Here is a 17,560-nt window from a genome sequence, read left to right on the forward strand (position 1 = left end):
GAAAGGGAGAGACCAGTGTTTAGTTCCGAAAGTTAAGAGGGGGCTGCTGGCCCTTGAAGGAGCCAGCCAGGGCCCAAGGCGAGGTAGTCCCCGGCATTTTCAGGGCGTCCTGTACTCACGCAGTGGTCAACATGCATCTAGCACGTGGGCCACCCCTCTCCACGTTAAGGGAGAGCAATGGACAAGCTCCTTCCCCCAAGTAGATATCCATCTTCTTCCACACAACATGTTCTCCACCAAAATTCTCCACCTAGGACACCCCACTGAGCAAAGAACTAGCATCCAAACGCACCGAGAGTCCCATGAATGCCCTTCACTTAGGGAACCAAACTCCAAGATCGATGCTTTGGTCTCCCGACCGGGCAACCTCCAACAGAGAGTGCCTGGGACCGCGTCCACCTAAGCTGTCCACTCCCCCAAGGGCAGTCTGAGACCTCTAACCAGAAGCCCATAAACCCCCTCCATCTGCAGACCCTAAGTCAGGGTCTCTGTCCTGGACCCCCGGGTCAGAAATAGCAACAGCTCACCCACATTCAGAGTCCAGACAGCCCCACCTGCCTGCTCACCCTCCATCCCAGCTTCCTGCCCCTGACTGCACACTCGGCAAGGGGCAGTCACCAGCCTACCCTCCAAAGCCGTTTATGCCGGTCCACCTTCGGTGTCCAATTCCTAGATTTCCAAACTGGACACCTCACTCAGCAAAGGCAAACCTCAGGCCCCAAGGAGAGCCACCTGCGACTGTGGCCCAGGCAGACCTTCCGTTCTGGCACTCCCCCTCTATGAAACCGAGGACACCTGTCAAACCCTGCTCACCTACAGGCAGAACCCCACCCACATGCACACCGGGTGTCCAACCCCAAGGTGTCCCTCAGTGTTCCCCTAATCAACTGCCTGTGGCCATCAAGTGAGGTGGCTGGAAGAGACTGCTACCTGGTGGAAGAGAAATACCTCATACCAGTCCTCACTGGTATTGCAGAAATGCCTGAGTAGCCTGCTGATGTCCTCTTAGAGAACATCATTACCAAGGTGTTCTCTAAGAATCTAAGCCCAGAAAGTGCAGGGAGTGAGAAAGCAGCCTCACAACACCCACAACAGCACACCCCACGGCCCCCACTTTCTGGCAGCCTTGGTCTCAGCCCTGGCTCCCAGGTGGTGCCCCAATTGCCAAAGAGGGAAGAAGCAGTCCCAGTGGTAAGACAGATAAAAGGTCAGGAATCAGGACAAGAACCTGAATCCAAAAGAGGGGGGCATTTTGATGCCGGTATGAGAAATCTGAGGCCACTGGCTAGGTGAAAATCCAACTTCCAGGTCATGGGACTCTGTGAAGGCAGAGGTTGCTGCTTGTCAGAGGCAAGTTCTAAAACATCAGTGGTTGGTGGCTGGGTGCTGAGGCCTGCCCAGTGCTTGGGGGTATTCACAGCATGGCCCCTTGGATGACTCTGTGCCCAGGTGCTGGTGGGCACATGGCCTGGAGACCTTTGCCCTGCAATCAACTTCAGCCTGATATCCTGGTGTCATGTCACTTGGGAGTCTTTTTATTCTAGGAAGTTCGGTCTAGAGGGAGCAAAAAATGCCATGCCTCAGAACAGAGCCAGGCTGCTCTGAATCTGGCACCAGATGGAGGGAGGGGTGGTGGCTGGGTACAAGTTCTGGAGGAGACCCAGTCCCTGGCTGACCTCCTCTGGGCTGGAGAAGGAGGTGGGGGCATTACAACAGGCAGAGCAGTGGTGTGGGCAGGCGGCAGGCCAAGGTTTGTGCTCTGGAGTTTTTATGGTAAGGTACCTGGGCTCCTGGAAGATTTTGCCTTATAGGCAACATGCCAAAGTGGGCAGGGCTGACATCCCCAAGCATATCCCACCCAGGACTGTACAGGAGGGTAGTTGAGGTGGACCTCGGGTCACATTCTAGAGTGGAGGTGGTGTGAGCTTCATTGTATATGAGTTTTAAATAACCAATTGTGTTGGGATACCAAGTGTCCCCAAATGGGTGCTGTACAGTGCAGGATGGCAGTCAGTGTACCCCATCATTGCACTCTCCAGAGGCTAAGGGACCAGCAGGTGTAGCAGAACCCACAGGGCACGTAACCACAGGCCAAAGCTCTATCTGGGGCCTGAGTGAGAAGGATTACGACTCAGATGTGGTGGGACATTCTGTGGCTTCAAAGCTACATTATATCTCATTTGGTGAGTTGTCAGAAGTTCCAGTTTCCCTGGCTCAAAGTAAAATCATTTGGGTCTTAGTTTAATTCTGAGACTGAATTACCTCAAGCCATCAGGAACTGGGCTGAACTGGCCTGCAGGCCCATGTGCCTGCTGACCTGGAAGCTGAGCTGAGCAGCAAAGGAGCACCCAACTGGGAGCTCAGCTCTGGACCTGCCATCAGGCCACCCAGCTTGGCCTCCAGTCCCAACCCCTCTCCTCCTGCACAGGGGTACAGAGGCCTAGTGCAGTGTCCGGGAGCTGGGCCAACTGCCCCAAAGGTCACCTCACCCCATAAAAGCAGATGGCCTGCAGGAAGTCCAGTCCAGACTGTGCCTTAAGGCAGGCTCTGCCCAGTCCTCAGGGTTGGGGGGTCAAGGACGCAGCTGATGATAAAAGGCTGGTCATTTCACCCAGGCAGTTAAGCTTCCGGGCCATTCTGTCAAGCAGCCTGTGCCTCTTTCGTGGGCTGCAGGCTCGGGACACCAGCAGCAGGGCCCGAGGTCTGTCCCCTGGAGCCTGGCCTTCAGTGACCTCGTCTGTTTCCACCTCTGTAAGGAAGACCCTGGTTTACCCACTGGCAGGCAGCCGAGAGGATGGAGAAGTGAGGGCTGTGAAAGCCCCCAGGGAAATATGTTTCTCAAGAGCTGTGACTTGTTCATTGTTTCCTTGAAACCTGGCACAATGTGGTACAGGTAAGATGATCTACTTTCTGTAACTTTTATCATCACTGATTACTATTTTCCACATCACATTTCATATACACATATCTCTTGAACATCAGCAGACTACTCAGGCATTTCTGCAATTTTAACTATGGCTCTGTCAAACTTACAGCTCAACAAATTGCGTTGGGAATTTGTAAGTATATTCTACTGAAGATGTGCTCATCACTTAAACTTTGTTTTGGAAAATAATAGAATAATACAACTGATAGTTTTAAGCACTTAGAACTCAGCTATAAGGTAAGGGTAAGAGGTGAGATACCAGTGAACAAAAGGCAAAGCCAATTAACATAAATGTATTCACTTATCATGGAAAAAAATAAAAAAAGGTCTACTTTCTACAGACACAAGCAATAGAAAAAAGTGTATGTTTTAGTAATCAACCTGAACTCTACACAGCATCCTAGTGCTTAGTCACATGACCAAAAGGTTAAGACAGTGCCATATGTAATGTGCTCTTACATCTCAGCTGAGCAAAGCTGGTATTTAACCGTACAGATTTTACGTATATCATTTGGCTTAACATCTGTCCAACCAAGAGACCTTATATTAAGAGGTATTATTTCAGAGAAATGAACTCTTGTAAAAATGCCTAGGTCTTAAATTCTTAACTTTATAGTTCAACTATTACCATATAGGCACAATATGCCTCTATTTTCAGAGTAAAAAAAATCCACCACAATTAGTTATAGTCAGGTCTTTATTTAGAATCTCATCTGCCAACTTAGCGTTTTCCACCAACACGGGGAGCAGAAACCTTCACAGGCTTCACAATCTTTTGCTTAGGTGCTGCCTTTGTGGGAGCCTGTAAAAAGATATATTATGTGGTATTATTCCATGCAACTTTCTTTTTTAATCACTTTTTTGCAACTCTTATGCCTAGTGTGGGATATGGAATTGTATCCTAATAAAAAAAGGACATTAGTCATACAGAACAAATACTAATTTCTGTGTTTTTGGTTTTTTTTTTTACTATGCTTATATAAATTGATAACATTGAGAAAAGCTGTGTAAATTCTATTATTGACAACTTTTCTGTAAATTTAAAATTTCAAAATAAGCTTTAACAAACAAAACAATGTTAAAAAAAACACACACACACAAACACAAAAACAAAACACCCAGAAACCAGTTATGAACATCATTGCCATTAGAGCCTTGCACTGAATTCTTTAAAAAACCCAGAAGTTCTTATTTACCACAATTTGGACTAAAATTAAGTTTTCCGCCTGGACAGTATGGCTCACTGGTTGAGCGTCGACCTATGAACCAGGAGGTCATGGTTTGATTCCCATGCCCAGGATGCAGGCTTGATCCCCAGTGGGGTGTGTGTAGGAGGCAGCCAATCAATGATTTTCATCATTGATGTTTCTCTTACTTCCTCTCTGAAATCAATCACACACACACATTTTAAAATAAGAAGTCCAAGATAATTCCACAATTACCTTAGCAGCAGCCATTGCTGTCTTTTTAGATGCTTGTTTAGCCTTTTTTGCTTCCTTGGCAGCCCTGTAGGGTTAAAAATAACTTAAGGCAAAGTGCTTTACTCTTTAAGGATACAGATTATTAACAAGGAGCTAGATTGTTTTGGAAAAGTAAAATGATCATATTCTTTCCCTATCCCTGATTATTTTTAGGATAAGCCCAAGGGGGCTGTCAATGTTATTAACCCCCAAGTCAGTTTAACATATACTAGAAATTGTACAGCAGCATTCATTGCATGTAGAAATGTCAACAAATCACTTAGAGCCAAGAATGTCAAACTTGTGGCCCGACATGCTTGCCTTATTAGACTGTATTACAAACTCCTGATTATTAAACCTAAATAATGCTCCTAAGGAAGCCTTCCTCACCTGATAGCTTGTTCTCGCTGAGCTTTCCTAACTTCAGGCTTCTGGTTCCTCTTGGCCATGATATCAGCAAGAGATGCACCAGTGATGGCCCTCTGGAATTTGACTGCACGGCGGGTTCTTTTCTTTTGAATTTCTTCCTACAGAACAAAAAGACGGGGAGGACACTTATGAATCGTTCTCCATGAATTTGGGTGAGAAATGAATAGTCTTTGAGGCAGGGTAAATAAAGTCTTTTAAGATTAGCATTTGTCTTAGTCCACTTGGGTTGCTGTAACAAAATACCAGACCCAACAGCTTATAAACAGAAATTTATTTCTCACAGTTCTGGAGGCTGGAAGTCAGGCCACCAGCATCCTCAGGTGAGGACTCCCTTCCTGCTGTAGCTATATACCCTATGTTGGAAGGGGGTAGGGGAGCTCTCTCTTGGATCTTTTATTTATAGAAAACATTTGTGGTTACACTAAAATGCTCACTTTACTTTAAACTTTTTGCTATGATGAAATCTTATATAAAATTCCACTATTTGCTTATTTATACTTTTTTTCCATCTCAAATACATTTTAAAAATATTTTTCTTATTGTGGTGAAATATATATAACATCAAGCTGACCATTTTAAAGCATTTTTAGTGTATAATTCAGTGATATTAAGTACACCCATAATTATGTGCAACCACTATTAATCTCCAGAACTTTTTCATCACCCCAAACTAACTTTGCACCCATTAAACAATAGCTCCCCCCAACCTCTATTTTGTCTTTATGAATTTGCCTACTTTATATACCTCATAAAAGTGGAATAATAGAAGCTGGAAGCTTTTTGAGGCTGAATAATATTCCACTGTATGCATATACCACATTTTCTTATTCACAAATCCACTGAGGGGACATTTGGGTTGTTTCCACCTTTTGGCTACTGGGAATAACAGTGTTACGAACAGCAATGTACAAGTTATCTGCATACGCTCCTGCTTATAATTCTCGTGGGTATATAATTAGAAATGGAATTGCTGGATCTTACAATAATAATTCTGTTTAAAGTTCTGAGACACCACCAAACCGTTTTCCACAGTGCCCGTGCCATCTTACACGAAGCAATGCACAAGGGTCCCAATTTCTCCACATCCTCATCAGCATATGGCCACCCCACTGGATGTGTCAAATCCACTTTACCCCAAGCCTCCTGCATACTAATGCTACTGCCACAGCACTCAAACCTTGTCTCAAAAATCTCCCTCACGCTAAAAGAGCACTTCAAAAAACACACCCAGTCTCGAGAACCATCAGGGGAGTCGAAAACTCCACTGACATCTATGCCTATAAATGTAATCAAAACCAAGTTACCATAATAATTACTTAGCTTCCATTCACTGTAACACCTTAAATTCTTCCAAGTGCCCTATACCCAAGTATGTTTGATGTAATGTACCTGACTTTGGCAAAGGGATGCTTCAAATTTCAACTTGGCATTTACTGTGAGACTAGTAAGAAATATAAGGAGACGCTTTACATTAATCATTTTCACTTCACTGTTTGACGGTCGAGGCTTTCCCACACTGTCTCCTTTAGTTACAATTTCACGGAGCAGCAACCGATGATCAGAGCTTAACCAACTTCAGAGCCTGCCCACAACATCAAAGCGCACTCCACTTACCGACTGTCCCTTTTTGTGCTTTCTTCTGTAGAGGACAGTCCAGTTTATCTGCCGAGGATTCCTCTTGGAAAGGAATGCCGACTCGCATTTTGCATTAAGAAACTGGAAAACCTGTCGCGACAAGGTCCAAGCAGAGAAGTTACCTCCTCAACTAGGCGAAGGAGGAAAAGGCTGGGCTTGAAATCCTTAGCAAACGCATTTATAGTTCTATTCCCTCATTTTACCAAACCGAGGCCCACAGAGAGCAGATGGCCAGTGTCACACAACTGGCAGGTAACTACCGGGGCGGCACCGCGGATATCTGCGTCGGGTCCCGTCTTAAGAGCCGGCAACGCGGAGCGCCCGCAGCCGGGAGGGCGGGGCGTCACCTTCCGGGAGGCATCTGGTTCCGGTCCCGCCCGGGAGGCCAGGCGGCCCGGCGTTCATAAAACAGCCAGGCTTTATGGCCAATTTCCCTCACACCGGGACATTGAAGGCACACAAACTCCTAACTTCCCCCCTGACTCACAGCAGACCAGAGCTCAAGAACGGTTCGCTTAGAGAGGATCCCGATCCCGACCACCGCACGCAGGGTCCCCGGAGCCAGCCTTCCGGGGACCGAGAATGTCGGGGTGCATGAGCCGCCCGGACCGAACCAGTCCCCCTAAGGAGCACACATCACCTTCCCGTCGGTCCTGGCATAGCGCCTGCCGTGTCCGGGGTAGATCTTGTACCCACTGAAGCTGCACAGCTCGACCCTGCAACGAAAGCGAGAGCGCATCAGGGAGGGTGTGCCCGGCTGGGGCAGGCCCCGTGCGGACCGCCGGAGCGGCCATCTGCCCGAGATGGAGAAGGATTGGGATCAGGGCTCTCGCTTACTTCATGGCTGCGGCCGCCCGAGAGCAGGAAAGATGGTGAAGAGAAGGAGAGGCTCATGGGAAGGACGTCATGAGCGCAATCTCCTCCCCAATTCCCGGCCCTAACCCCGGGCGCTCGGTGATGACGTCACGCCAGGCGCCTGCGGGGCCTTTGGGGCGGGGCCGCCTTCCCTCGGGGAAGGCATTCCTGGGTGGGCGGCGGGGGGCTCTGGGGCTGAGCGGGCGGGCCGGCCGGCGGGGGGTGTCGGGGTCTTTCTCTCCTGCGGTCCCGTGAGGCTGGGTTGGTTGAGCGTCATCCCGTGCGTCACATGCCTGGGTTTCTGGCTTGATCCCCCGTGGGGGGCCTGCAGGAGGCAGCCCATGGGTGTTTCTCCCACATCAATGTTTCTCTCTCCTCCCCTCTCTCTAAAATCAATAAAGACAGCCTTGACCAGTTTGGCTCAGAGGATAGATCATCGGCCTGCGGACTGAAGGGTCCCAAGTTCGATTCCAGTCAAGGGCATGTGCCTTGGTTGCGGGCACATCCCCAGTAGGGGGTGTGCAGGAGGCAGCTGATCGATGTTTCTCTCCCATTGATGTTTCTGACTCTCTCTGTCCCTTTCTCTTCCTCTCTGTAAAAAATCAATAAAATATATTTTAAAATCAACAAAAACTTTTTTTTTTTAGAAAAGAAGAAATGACCCAAATATTTCCCAGAAGCATTTTACAGTGTCCCAAAGCACAGGTTTACAACACCCTCCATAATTTTTTTCCCCTGACTTTATCATTACACTCTCTTTTATAGGCAAAAGGCGCAGCTGTATTCCATTCTCTTTATTTATTTATGGAGCAATTCTGAACCAACGTTGGTGCTCTTCTCAGCTCTATATGCCTCCCGAGACACTACCTTCTCTTCACTGCTTCTTCACCTTTGTACATACTTCACCTGCTGTATTAAATTCCTGTGGTTGCTATTACAAATTACTACAAAACTGGTAGCTAAAAAATTGGAAATGTATTTTCTTTCAATTCTGGAGGTTAGAGGTCAGAAATCAGTCTCACTGGACTGAAATCCAGGTCTCTGTGCTCCCACCAGAGGCTCTGGGGCAGAACGTGCTCCTGGCTGCGCCAGTTCCCACCCAGACAAACCCTCTCCAATTCCAAACCCATAGAACCTGTGAGACCATACGTGTTTATTGTTTTTAAACCACTATGTTTTGGGAATAATTTGTTAACATAGCAATGGATAATACAGGAGGTGAGGCAGTGGTGAAAATGGGGACTTAGTGAATACCAGTATCAGTTGTCTTAAGGCAGAGATGAGGAAGAGGCATGTGTGTGGGGGAAAGGGTCAGTTGTGGCAAGACTCAGTTTAAGATGCCACATGGCATTAAGGTGGAGCTGTGAAGTGGGAAGTTAAACAAGATCAGAAGGGTGTTTGGAATAGGTTATATTTTTGGAGTCATGTACCTATAGTAATAGATAGTAGAACATGTGGGAAAACATCACCTTGTGTCACAGGCTGGCTACTCTGGAAGCATTTACTGAGACTGAATTTAGGGTGCATGATATTTATTAGGGATCAGTCCTGTGAAAGGGGAAGAAAACAGTATTAGGCAGAAGGTAAATACTTTTTAAAAAAATATATTTTATTGATTTTTTACAGAGAGGAAGGGAGAGGGACAGAAAGTTAGAAACATCAATCAGCTGCCTCCTGCACACCCCCTATTGGGGATGTGCCCAGAACCAAGGTACATGTCCCTGACTGGAATCGAACCTGGGACCTTTCAGTCCGCAGGCCGATGCTCTATCCACTGAGCCAAACCAGTTTCAGCTGAAGGTAAATACTTTGCTGGCCCAACAAAACCCCAGTCAGCCTGCTAGGAGCTCTGGAACAGTTGCTGCCTGTCAATAACAGGTGCGTGGCCCGAATCATGACCTAAGGGAGTGGTTCTCAGCAGCTGAGCCAGACCCCATGACCGCTGGAGGCTGCTGCTGGCCACGATGCCCGATGGCAGCAAGCCCTCCTTTGAAGAGGGCTCTGGACAGCGCATCTCTGTTTACCACCCCTAGAAACCAGGAAGTGCATTCTGAGTGTTTTCTCCCATTAACCCCCTCTCCTCAGGTGTAGGCGGGGTCTTGCCCTTTTACACTCTACCAGCTGAGGTCCCAGCAGGCTGGTCAACCCCGAGGCATTTGAGAGCAAAGCCCAGTAACTAGGTTAGAAAATGACAGGTTTAATAGTTGTACAGCTTTAGGAATTACGAAGCTTTCTTTAAAATTATGACGCTTTAAGGAGGGCCGCGGTGGCTGCCAGCGTGGGATTGAGTGAGGGGTCGGAGGGCTCCACCCGCAAGGGCTGACTCTTCCGCCCTCCATCCCAGCTTGGGCGCCGGGGGCCCAGCTGTTACAAGCCCTGAACCGAGGTGCTGCGGGCTGCGGTGGCCCAGCTGCGCTCCGGCGCCGCGGTGGCCGTCCCCACCCACAGGCTGTGGGCCTGGCTCTGAGCGCCGTGTACCCCTCAAGGGCCGCGGCGAGGCCAAGCGGCTGTGCCCGGGCCGCGTGGTCGCCGTCTAGGTACTGTCATGTGAAAGTCCTCGAGGGGCTCCTGAGAGGCCTGTTACCAGGACCAGTGACCGTGGTGATGACAAGCTCGGAGGAGCTCCATAAGGACCTGAACCCCGTCACTCCTCTTGTAGGCATCCGGATTCCTGGCCGTGCCTCCATGCAGGACTTGGCCCAGATGTTTGGGGGACCACTTGCTCTCACCAGTGCCAACCTCAGATCCCCGGCCAGTTCTCTGGATGTCGAGGAGTTCCAGGACCTCAGGCCTCAGCTGCCCCTGGTAATTGATGGGGGGCCGATTGGGGATGGCAAGAGCCCCGAGTGTCGCCTCGGCTCAACTGTGGTTGACCTGTCTGTGCCCGGGAAGTTTGGCATCATTCGTCCAGGCTGTGCCCTGGAAAATACTACGGCTGCTCCCCGTACAGGGATCCTGCTGCTGAGTCTTGGGAGACAGGAGGGCCCAGGGACTGATGCTGGATACTATGTGTCTGTCCACTGGTGGCTGGCAAGGCCTCATTTGCAGAGGCCACTGGGGCCACAGCGTCACTAGTCTGTCTGACTTTTAAGGCAGTTTTTCTTTCTTTTTTAAAATATACTTTTATTGATTTCAGAGAGGAAGGGAGAGGGAGAGAGAGAGAAACATCAATGATGAGAGAGAATCATTGATCAAATGCCTCCTGCATGCCCCTTACTGGAGATGGAACCCACAATCCTGGCATGTGCCCTTGACCAGAATCGAACCTGGGACCCTTCAGTCCCTAGGCTGACGCTCTATCCACTGAGCAAAACCAGCTAGGGCAAGGCAGTTTATCTTTATGAACGTTGTAGCCAGGCCCCAGAAGAAGCTGGTTTAGCTTCGTACCTGGGGAAGAGGGCTATATTTATTGTCTGTAATGTCATATGTCAGCCGAAAGCTGAACAGAGACTTTAAGAACAACAACAAAAGAAATAAAAATAAATAAATAAAATAATGAAGCATTAAAATGAAAAATCATGAAGTATTCTTAAAATTAAAAAGTATAAAGCATTATTTTAAAAACTATACATCTAATTAAGCCTTCATATCTAACCACCAATTATATGAAATACCAGAGGCCCAGTGCAAAAGATTCGTGCACTGAGGCGGGGAGTGGGGGCGTGCCTCAGCCAGGCCTGCGCCCTCTTGCAGTCCGGGACCCCTCGGGGGATGTCTGACTGCTAAGCTAACTGTCAGACATCCCTCTCGTAGTCTGGGGCTCTCGTAGTCTGGGGCTCTCACCATCCAGGACTCCCCGCTCCTTACCACCTGCCTGCAGTGGAGGCAGGAGAGGCTCCCACCACCGCTGTACTCACCAACCGTGAACCTGGCTTCTGACCACCAGGGAGAGCTCCTGCATTGAGCGTCTGCCCCTGGTGGTCAGTGCTCTCTGGTGGTCAGTGCACCATTCGGTCTATTTGCATATTAGGGTTTTATTATATAGGATAGGGGACAGAGGGACATGTGAAATGACTCCACAGGAGTGCAATAGGCATCTACAAGGTAACTGAATTTCATTAACAGCATGTAAATGGAGAGAGGGAGGGAGGGAGAGAGAGAGGTTGAAAGAGGAAGTACCTATGGACAGGACTAGCTGCATAACTAATTTTCAGGGCCCAGTGTAATTTTCATGACCTCCAGTGTGGGGTGCTTTTTACCAAGAGCAGGAAAAAGATGCTGTTAAAGGTACTAAAGTATTAAGCTATGTCCTTTATTCTGCAATCTCTTGACCTTTCAGGGTAGGTATCTTTTTTCACTTGTTAGGAGGGGTGGAGAAGTAGGGTCAGCCATCCCTTCCACAGTCCTCCTTGCCCAGCCTGCAGCGAGCCAGCAATGCCCTGGGATGTGTTATGTACCTGGATCCAGGATGGGGGGATCAAGCTGCGGGTGGAAGGCAGGGTGGTGCTGCCAGCTTTGGAGAGAGGGCAGGGAGAGGCGGAGGCTGGCATCAGTGGACTGTGGAACCCCTGACTCTCTAGGACCTGTCCCTAGAGTGTGGCCCCAGGAAGTGGGCCCACATGGGAGCTGAGGCTCCAGGTCCCAAGTATGTGCTCTATCATCCCACTGTACTTCACCTACAAAACAAAATCCAAAGGTACAATTATTAAGACTTTCAAGACAGCAACTGCAGAGCATTAAACCCCAAGCATGGGGTGCTCCCGAGCGGGGCCCTGTGTGAAGACACTGGTTGCACAACTGACTCTGCCTATAGATGAAAAGAAATCCAAGCGCCTCCTCAACCAATTACAATGTGTGGATCTTATTTGAGGCCCGATTTGAACAAACCAGCTGGACAAGCAATGAGGCAATATGAATACAGGTATGATTTTTGATGATATTAACATGTAGTGTTAATCCCTTAGTTGTTATCACTGAACTGTCATTATGTTTAATTTTTAATAGTTTACCTTTCCAGATACATACTAAATATTTACAGATGAAACAGCAGGATGGCTGGAATTTGCCTTAAAATAATAATATGAGGGAAGGTCCAGTTGGTAAGGGCCTGGATGAAAAGTGATTGACCAGCAGCAGATAATGGTTGAAGCTGGGTGTTGGGTAGGGGAATAGTCTCTATATTGTGATATACTCTTTTAATTCCTTTTCCATGGTCAAAAGTTTCTAACAATAATATTCTGCTTTGGACAAAAGATTTAAGTCCCACAATTCATTCCTGAAAAATAGGAAAAGTAAATACCACCTGCATTATTTTGTAATAAAAAACATTTAAAGCAAAAAAAAATCTTTATATATGTTTATAGCATCTTTAGTCATAACTAGAGGCCCGGTGCATGAAATTCATGCACGGGGGGAGAGGGGTGTCCCTCAATCTGGCCTGCACCCTCTCCAATCTGGGACCCCTTGGGGGATGTCCAACTGCTGGTTTAGGTCTGATCTCCGGCAGTCGGACATCCCTCTCATAATCCAGGACTGCTGGCTACTAACTGCTCACCTGCCTGCCTGCCTGCCTGCCTGATCACCCCCTAACCGCTTCCCTGCCAGCCTGATTGATGCCTAACTGCTCCCCTGCTGGCCTGATTGCCCTCAACTGCCCTCCCCTGCTGGCCTGATCACCCCCAACTGCCCTCCCCTGCTGGCCTGATCACCCCCAACTGCCCTCCCCTGCAAGCCTGGTCACCCCAACTGTCCTCCCCTGCCGTCCATCTTGTGGTGGCCATCTTGTGAGGATGTAGCTCTAGGGCGTTGTGCAAGGGCATGACGCCTCCTAGGCTTTTATTATATAGGATACAGACAGGAAACAGTCTAGGTGCCCTATCAATAGGTGAATATGAGAGCAAACTATGATATTTATATTTATACAATGGACTACTATTCAGAAATAAAATGGAATGAACTATTGATTTTACATATCAACATGAGTTCCAAAACCATTATGCTAAGTGAAAGAAGACTTACAAAAAAAGTATGTACTGCACGACTCTGTATCTATCAAGTTCTACACCATGCAAAACTAATCTGTGGTGAAAAAGGAAAACCAGAACAGTGGTTGCTTCTGGGAGGGAGAGGAAGAATCAAATGGGGAGGGGTATACGGGAACTTTCTGTGTTAATGACAATGTCCTATATTTTTATGGGTTTAGGGTTAATTACACATTTTGTCAAAATTCAGGAAATGCTCATGTAAGATTTGAGCATTTCACTATATGTGAATTTTACTTTAAAAGAAAGGAAATGTGAGTAAAAATTGAGCACTAGTTAATGAAATACTTGCTTAAGTATATGGGGGGAGGTGTAGTGACACATAAAAAACCGAAATGGGTTGAAGAATAGATAGGTGGATAGACAGGAGTTAAAACAACAAGCATAACAAAATATTGATAACAGAATCAAAGGGGTGAGCATTTGGGTGTTCACTACAATAGTCTTTCAAATTTTCTGTAGGAAAATTTTTCATAATAAAATTTTGGGAAAATAAAGGGAGCCATCTTCTGGAAAAAACTGGTATTACTGATGGTTCAAAAAGGTAAGCAGAAGGAAGCGTGTTTACCAGTATATGATTTAGTGTTGATAACTACTATTTTTCACATATTCTATTGGTTGTCACTCATGTGCCCAAGATGGCTTCTTTGGCTGAAAGTCTTTCTTCCCTTCCACTGACTCACTTCCCACTCAGATTTTACTTCCTCCAGAACAGAGGTCTGCACCAGTGGGAGCGGTGGGCGAGGTGTACCTCAGCCTGGCCTGCACCCTCTCCAATCTGGGACCCCTTGGGGGATGTCTGACTGCCGGTTTAGTGGGATCGGGCCTAAACCGGCAATTGGACCTCCCTCTCACAATCCAGGACTGCTGGCTCCTAACCACTTGCCTGCCTGCTGTCCTGATTGCCCCTAACCGCTTCTGCCTGCCAGTCTGATCTCCCCTTAACTACTCCCCTGATGGCCTAATTGACACCTAACTGCTCCCCTGTCGGCCTGATCGCCCCCAACTGCCCTCCCCTGCCAGCCCAATTGCCCCCAACTGTCCTCCCCTGCTGGCCTGGTCCCCCTAACTGCCCTCCCCTGCTGGCCTGGTTGCCCCCAACTGCCTTCCCCTGCCAGCCATCTTGTGGCGGCCATCTTGTGATGACATGAGGACTGCCATCTTGTGATGATGTTGTGTGAGGGTGTGACACCACCTAGGCTTTTATTATATAGGATTATTAAATATATTTTTATTAATTTCAGAGAGGAAGGGAGAGGGAGAGAGAGAGAGAAACATCAATGATGAGAGAGAATCATTGATCAGCTGCCTCCTGCATGCCCCCCACTGGGGATTAAGCCTGCTACCCAGGCATGTGCCCTTGACCGGAATCAAACCTGGGACCTTTCAGTCTGCAGGCTGATGCTCTATCCACTGAGCCAAACCAGCTAGGGCTATATGGGTATTTATATAAAAAGAGAGAAAACTGATTTCCAAATTTTCACTGATGAGATTTAAAACATAGTAATATTCAGTACAAATTTTTGTAAAACAGGTCTACTAAAGAGAAGAATGAAATTTTTTTGGGGGAAAGGTGGATAACATTTCTCTTAATTAGGGAACAAAGTTATTCCCTATCATCAAAATCAATTGCAGATGTTATCTGTTAATCCTGATCTGTAATGAGATTTTGCACATTTAATCTTGTACCCAAATTTAGTCTTTTTCATCCAGATAAACACTGTCCAATACTGAGATCAATTGGGCACGTAATTTTATCTATCTATTTTATTATTATTATTAAGAAAATAATTATTTAGCCCTAGCCGGTTTGGTTCAGTGGATAGAGCATCAGCCTGCAGACTGAAGGGTCACAAGTTTGATTCTGGTCAAGGACACATGCCTGGGTTTCGGGATCGATCCCCAGTAGGGAGTGTGCAGGAGGCAGCCAATCAATGATTCTCACATAGAGGAAGGGAGAGAGATAGAGAGTTAGAAACATCGATGAGAGAGAAACATTGATCAGCTGCCTCCTGCACGCCCCCTACTGGGGATGTGCCCGCAACCAAGTACGTGCCCTTGACCGGAATCGAACCTGGGACCTTTCAGTCCATAGGCTGATGCTCTATCCACTGAGCCAAACCGGTTTCGGCCAATCATTTCTTATTTAAAGTTAAATGAAAGCTGCTCAATGGCACAAGTAAATGAGTCTTGAAATTTGAAAATTTCCTTTTTATTTGTATTGAGGTCTATAAAATACTGCTAAAACTGTAGTTTGAGTTCGAATAATAAAACCACTTCAAATCTGTGTGAGAATGAAGGGAGAGCTTGCTTTTGTTGTCAAAATGACTTTACCACAGAATAAGTTTTGCGTGTAAGTGCTGTGCTGTCTTGTAAGTTTAAGTTCATTAAGTAGTATCATTGGCTGATCAGCATGGCTCACTGGTTGAGTGTCAACCTATGAACCAGAAGGTCATGGTTTGATTCCCGGTCAGGGCGCATGCCTGGGGTTGCAGGCTCCATCCCCAATGGGGGGCGTGCAGGAGGCAGCTGATCGGTCATTGATGTTTCTAGCTCTCTCTCCCTCTTCCTTCCTCTCTAAGAACAATAAAGATGTGTTTGCTTTTTAATTTTTATTTATTTATTTATTTTAAATATATTTTTATTGATTTCAGAGAGGAAGGGAGAGGGAGAGAGAGAGAAACATCGATGATAAGAGAGACTCATTGATTGGCTGTCTCCTGCACGCCCCAGGATCGAGCCCATAACCCGGGCATGTGCCCTTGACCAGAATGGAACCCAGGACCCTTCAGTCCACAGGCTGATGCTCTATCTACTGAGTCAAACTGGCTAGAGCTTTTTTTTTTTTTTAAACAAAAGAAGTATCATTGATCACAATGAGCAAATTAGCAAAAATGAATTCTAAAGCCACCCAATAATAGTGGTTAAGGGAGGTTCTTCTCATTTAGGAAAAACTTTAGTCTTGGCCCTGAGCTAAAAAACAAAACTCACAAGAAAATGTTACCACTGGTAAGTCATCAAACGTTGTGTGGTAGAGCAAGTCAGGATATTTAGCTGCTGATTGTGACAAAATATGTGGAGTGACAACAGTTAAGTCCATGAGAGCAAATGAAGTTTATTGTTGACACTACCCATTCAGTGACACACGGTAGATGTTTTCTACGAAGTACCTGTTGATTGATAATCCAGTACACTGATGTGATAACCATAGGCTATAAACAACTTACATTTTCACAAGTGGAAATCTGTCACAATGAGCCTGTTTCTGCTTACATAGGTTGTAACACATCATAGCTGATTTCACCTGAGGTATATTGATTCGAGTTTTCTCAACTTCTTTAAAAATATTTTCACCTGTTGCCGGCAGCGGATTCAGAGGCTAATTCTTCAGTCACTCCAAACATTGACTCCTTGAATCAACAGGCACAAATGAGCATTATCAATGACACTTGTCAACTTAGTAAGAGCCAAGGAAAACCTCTCAAAATAACTTGCCTTCACTAAATAATTTAAATTGACTATTGACGTTGTTCCCAGTGGCCTCAACACTTCAAGCAGTTGATCTCAGTCAAATGATACCCTTGTAATTAGCTAGTTATGAATGATAGGAAAGGAGCACAGGGAAGGCCAGGCATTGTAGGCATGTCATTTGGGCAGCTTCACCAGGGAGCTGCAATGTCACACTCCCCACGGAACCACCAGCCTATTCCCTGCAAAATGCTGGGGGAAGGGGACTGGACAAAGGAAGATAGACACATTCCCAGGAAAGTTGGGGTGACATAGGGAGGGTACTTATATGTCAGTCACACCTGGGGAATATGGATTGGCCAGAATGGGTGTGGCCACTGCAAGCACTGAAAATTTGGGAATATATAATCCTGCAAATAAAGGAGTGCTCTCTCTCGGCTAGTGGCTTGTGCTTGGCTTCCTTGTGATTGTTTTTGTTTTGTTTTGTTTTGTTTTTGGTGAGCAGGGGGCAAGGGTGACTTCTTTCTGGGTTCTTGTCCAGATGGATTTGAAGAATGAAGCCACAGACAAAAGGTGGAAAGTGAGAAGTATAGAAACTTTATTGCAAGCAGACACTACCTCTAAAACTTAATTTAAGCTTCTAATTCTAAGACTCTGTCTCTCCTAAAGAGGGGTGGTTACTGCTCTCTTTGTCTTGAGGTATTATATATCCTAGAGACCACCCTTCCCCTTATTGTGCCTTTCCCACCGTGGGACCTTAGCCTTGTAATGAGTTCCCACGGCCCCTCCATCCACATTTCTCCTTT

The 17,560-nt window shown here is 46.8% G+C and overlaps 1 protein-coding gene and 1 pseudogene across 2 annotated transcripts; one reads left to right on the plus strand and one right to left on the minus strand.

The window, feature by feature from the left end:
- Positions 1 to 3,605: 3,605 nt before the first annotated feature.
- On the minus strand, positions 3,606 to 7,366 carry RPL24 (ribosomal protein L24). Its single transcript, XM_079767218.1, has 6 exons — positions 7,288 to 7,366; positions 7,091 to 7,166; positions 6,430 to 6,540; positions 4,777 to 4,913; positions 4,369 to 4,432; positions 3,606 to 3,728 (listed from the first exon to the last, which is right to left on the minus strand). The coding sequence occupies exons 1-6, from the start codon at positions 7,290 to 7,292 to the stop codon at positions 3,648 to 3,650; spliced, it is 474 nt and encodes a 157-aa protein (XP_079623344.1). The 5' UTR covers positions 7,293 to 7,366; the 3' UTR covers positions 3,606 to 3,647.
- On the plus strand, positions 7,291 to 10,380 carry LOC307096747 (threonylcarbamoyl-AMP synthase-like; annotated as a pseudogene). Its single transcript has 2 exons — positions 7,291 to 7,322; positions 9,562 to 10,380. The product of its transcript is annotated as a threonylcarbamoyl-AMP synthase-like (transcript).
- The last annotated feature ends 7,180 nt before the right edge of the window (positions 10,381 to 17,560 follow it).

This window comes from Cnephaeus nilssonii (genome assembly GCF_951640355.1).
Source record: "Cnephaeus nilssonii genome assembly, chromosome: 3".
Taxonomy (NCBI): domain Eukaryota; kingdom Metazoa; phylum Chordata; class Mammalia; order Chiroptera; family Vespertilionidae; genus Cnephaeus; species Cnephaeus nilssonii.

Coding starts and splice junctions, on each gene's coding strand:
- RPL24 (XM_079767218.1), bottom strand. Junction 4,433..4,776: donor CAGCGAGAACAAGCTATCAG/GTGAGGAAGGCT, acceptor TTAACCCTACAG/GGCTGCCAAGGAAGCAAAAA. Junction 3,729..4,368: donor CAGCAATGGCTGCTGCTAAG/GTAATTGTGGAA, acceptor ATCTTTTTACAG/GCTCCCACAAAGGCAGCACC.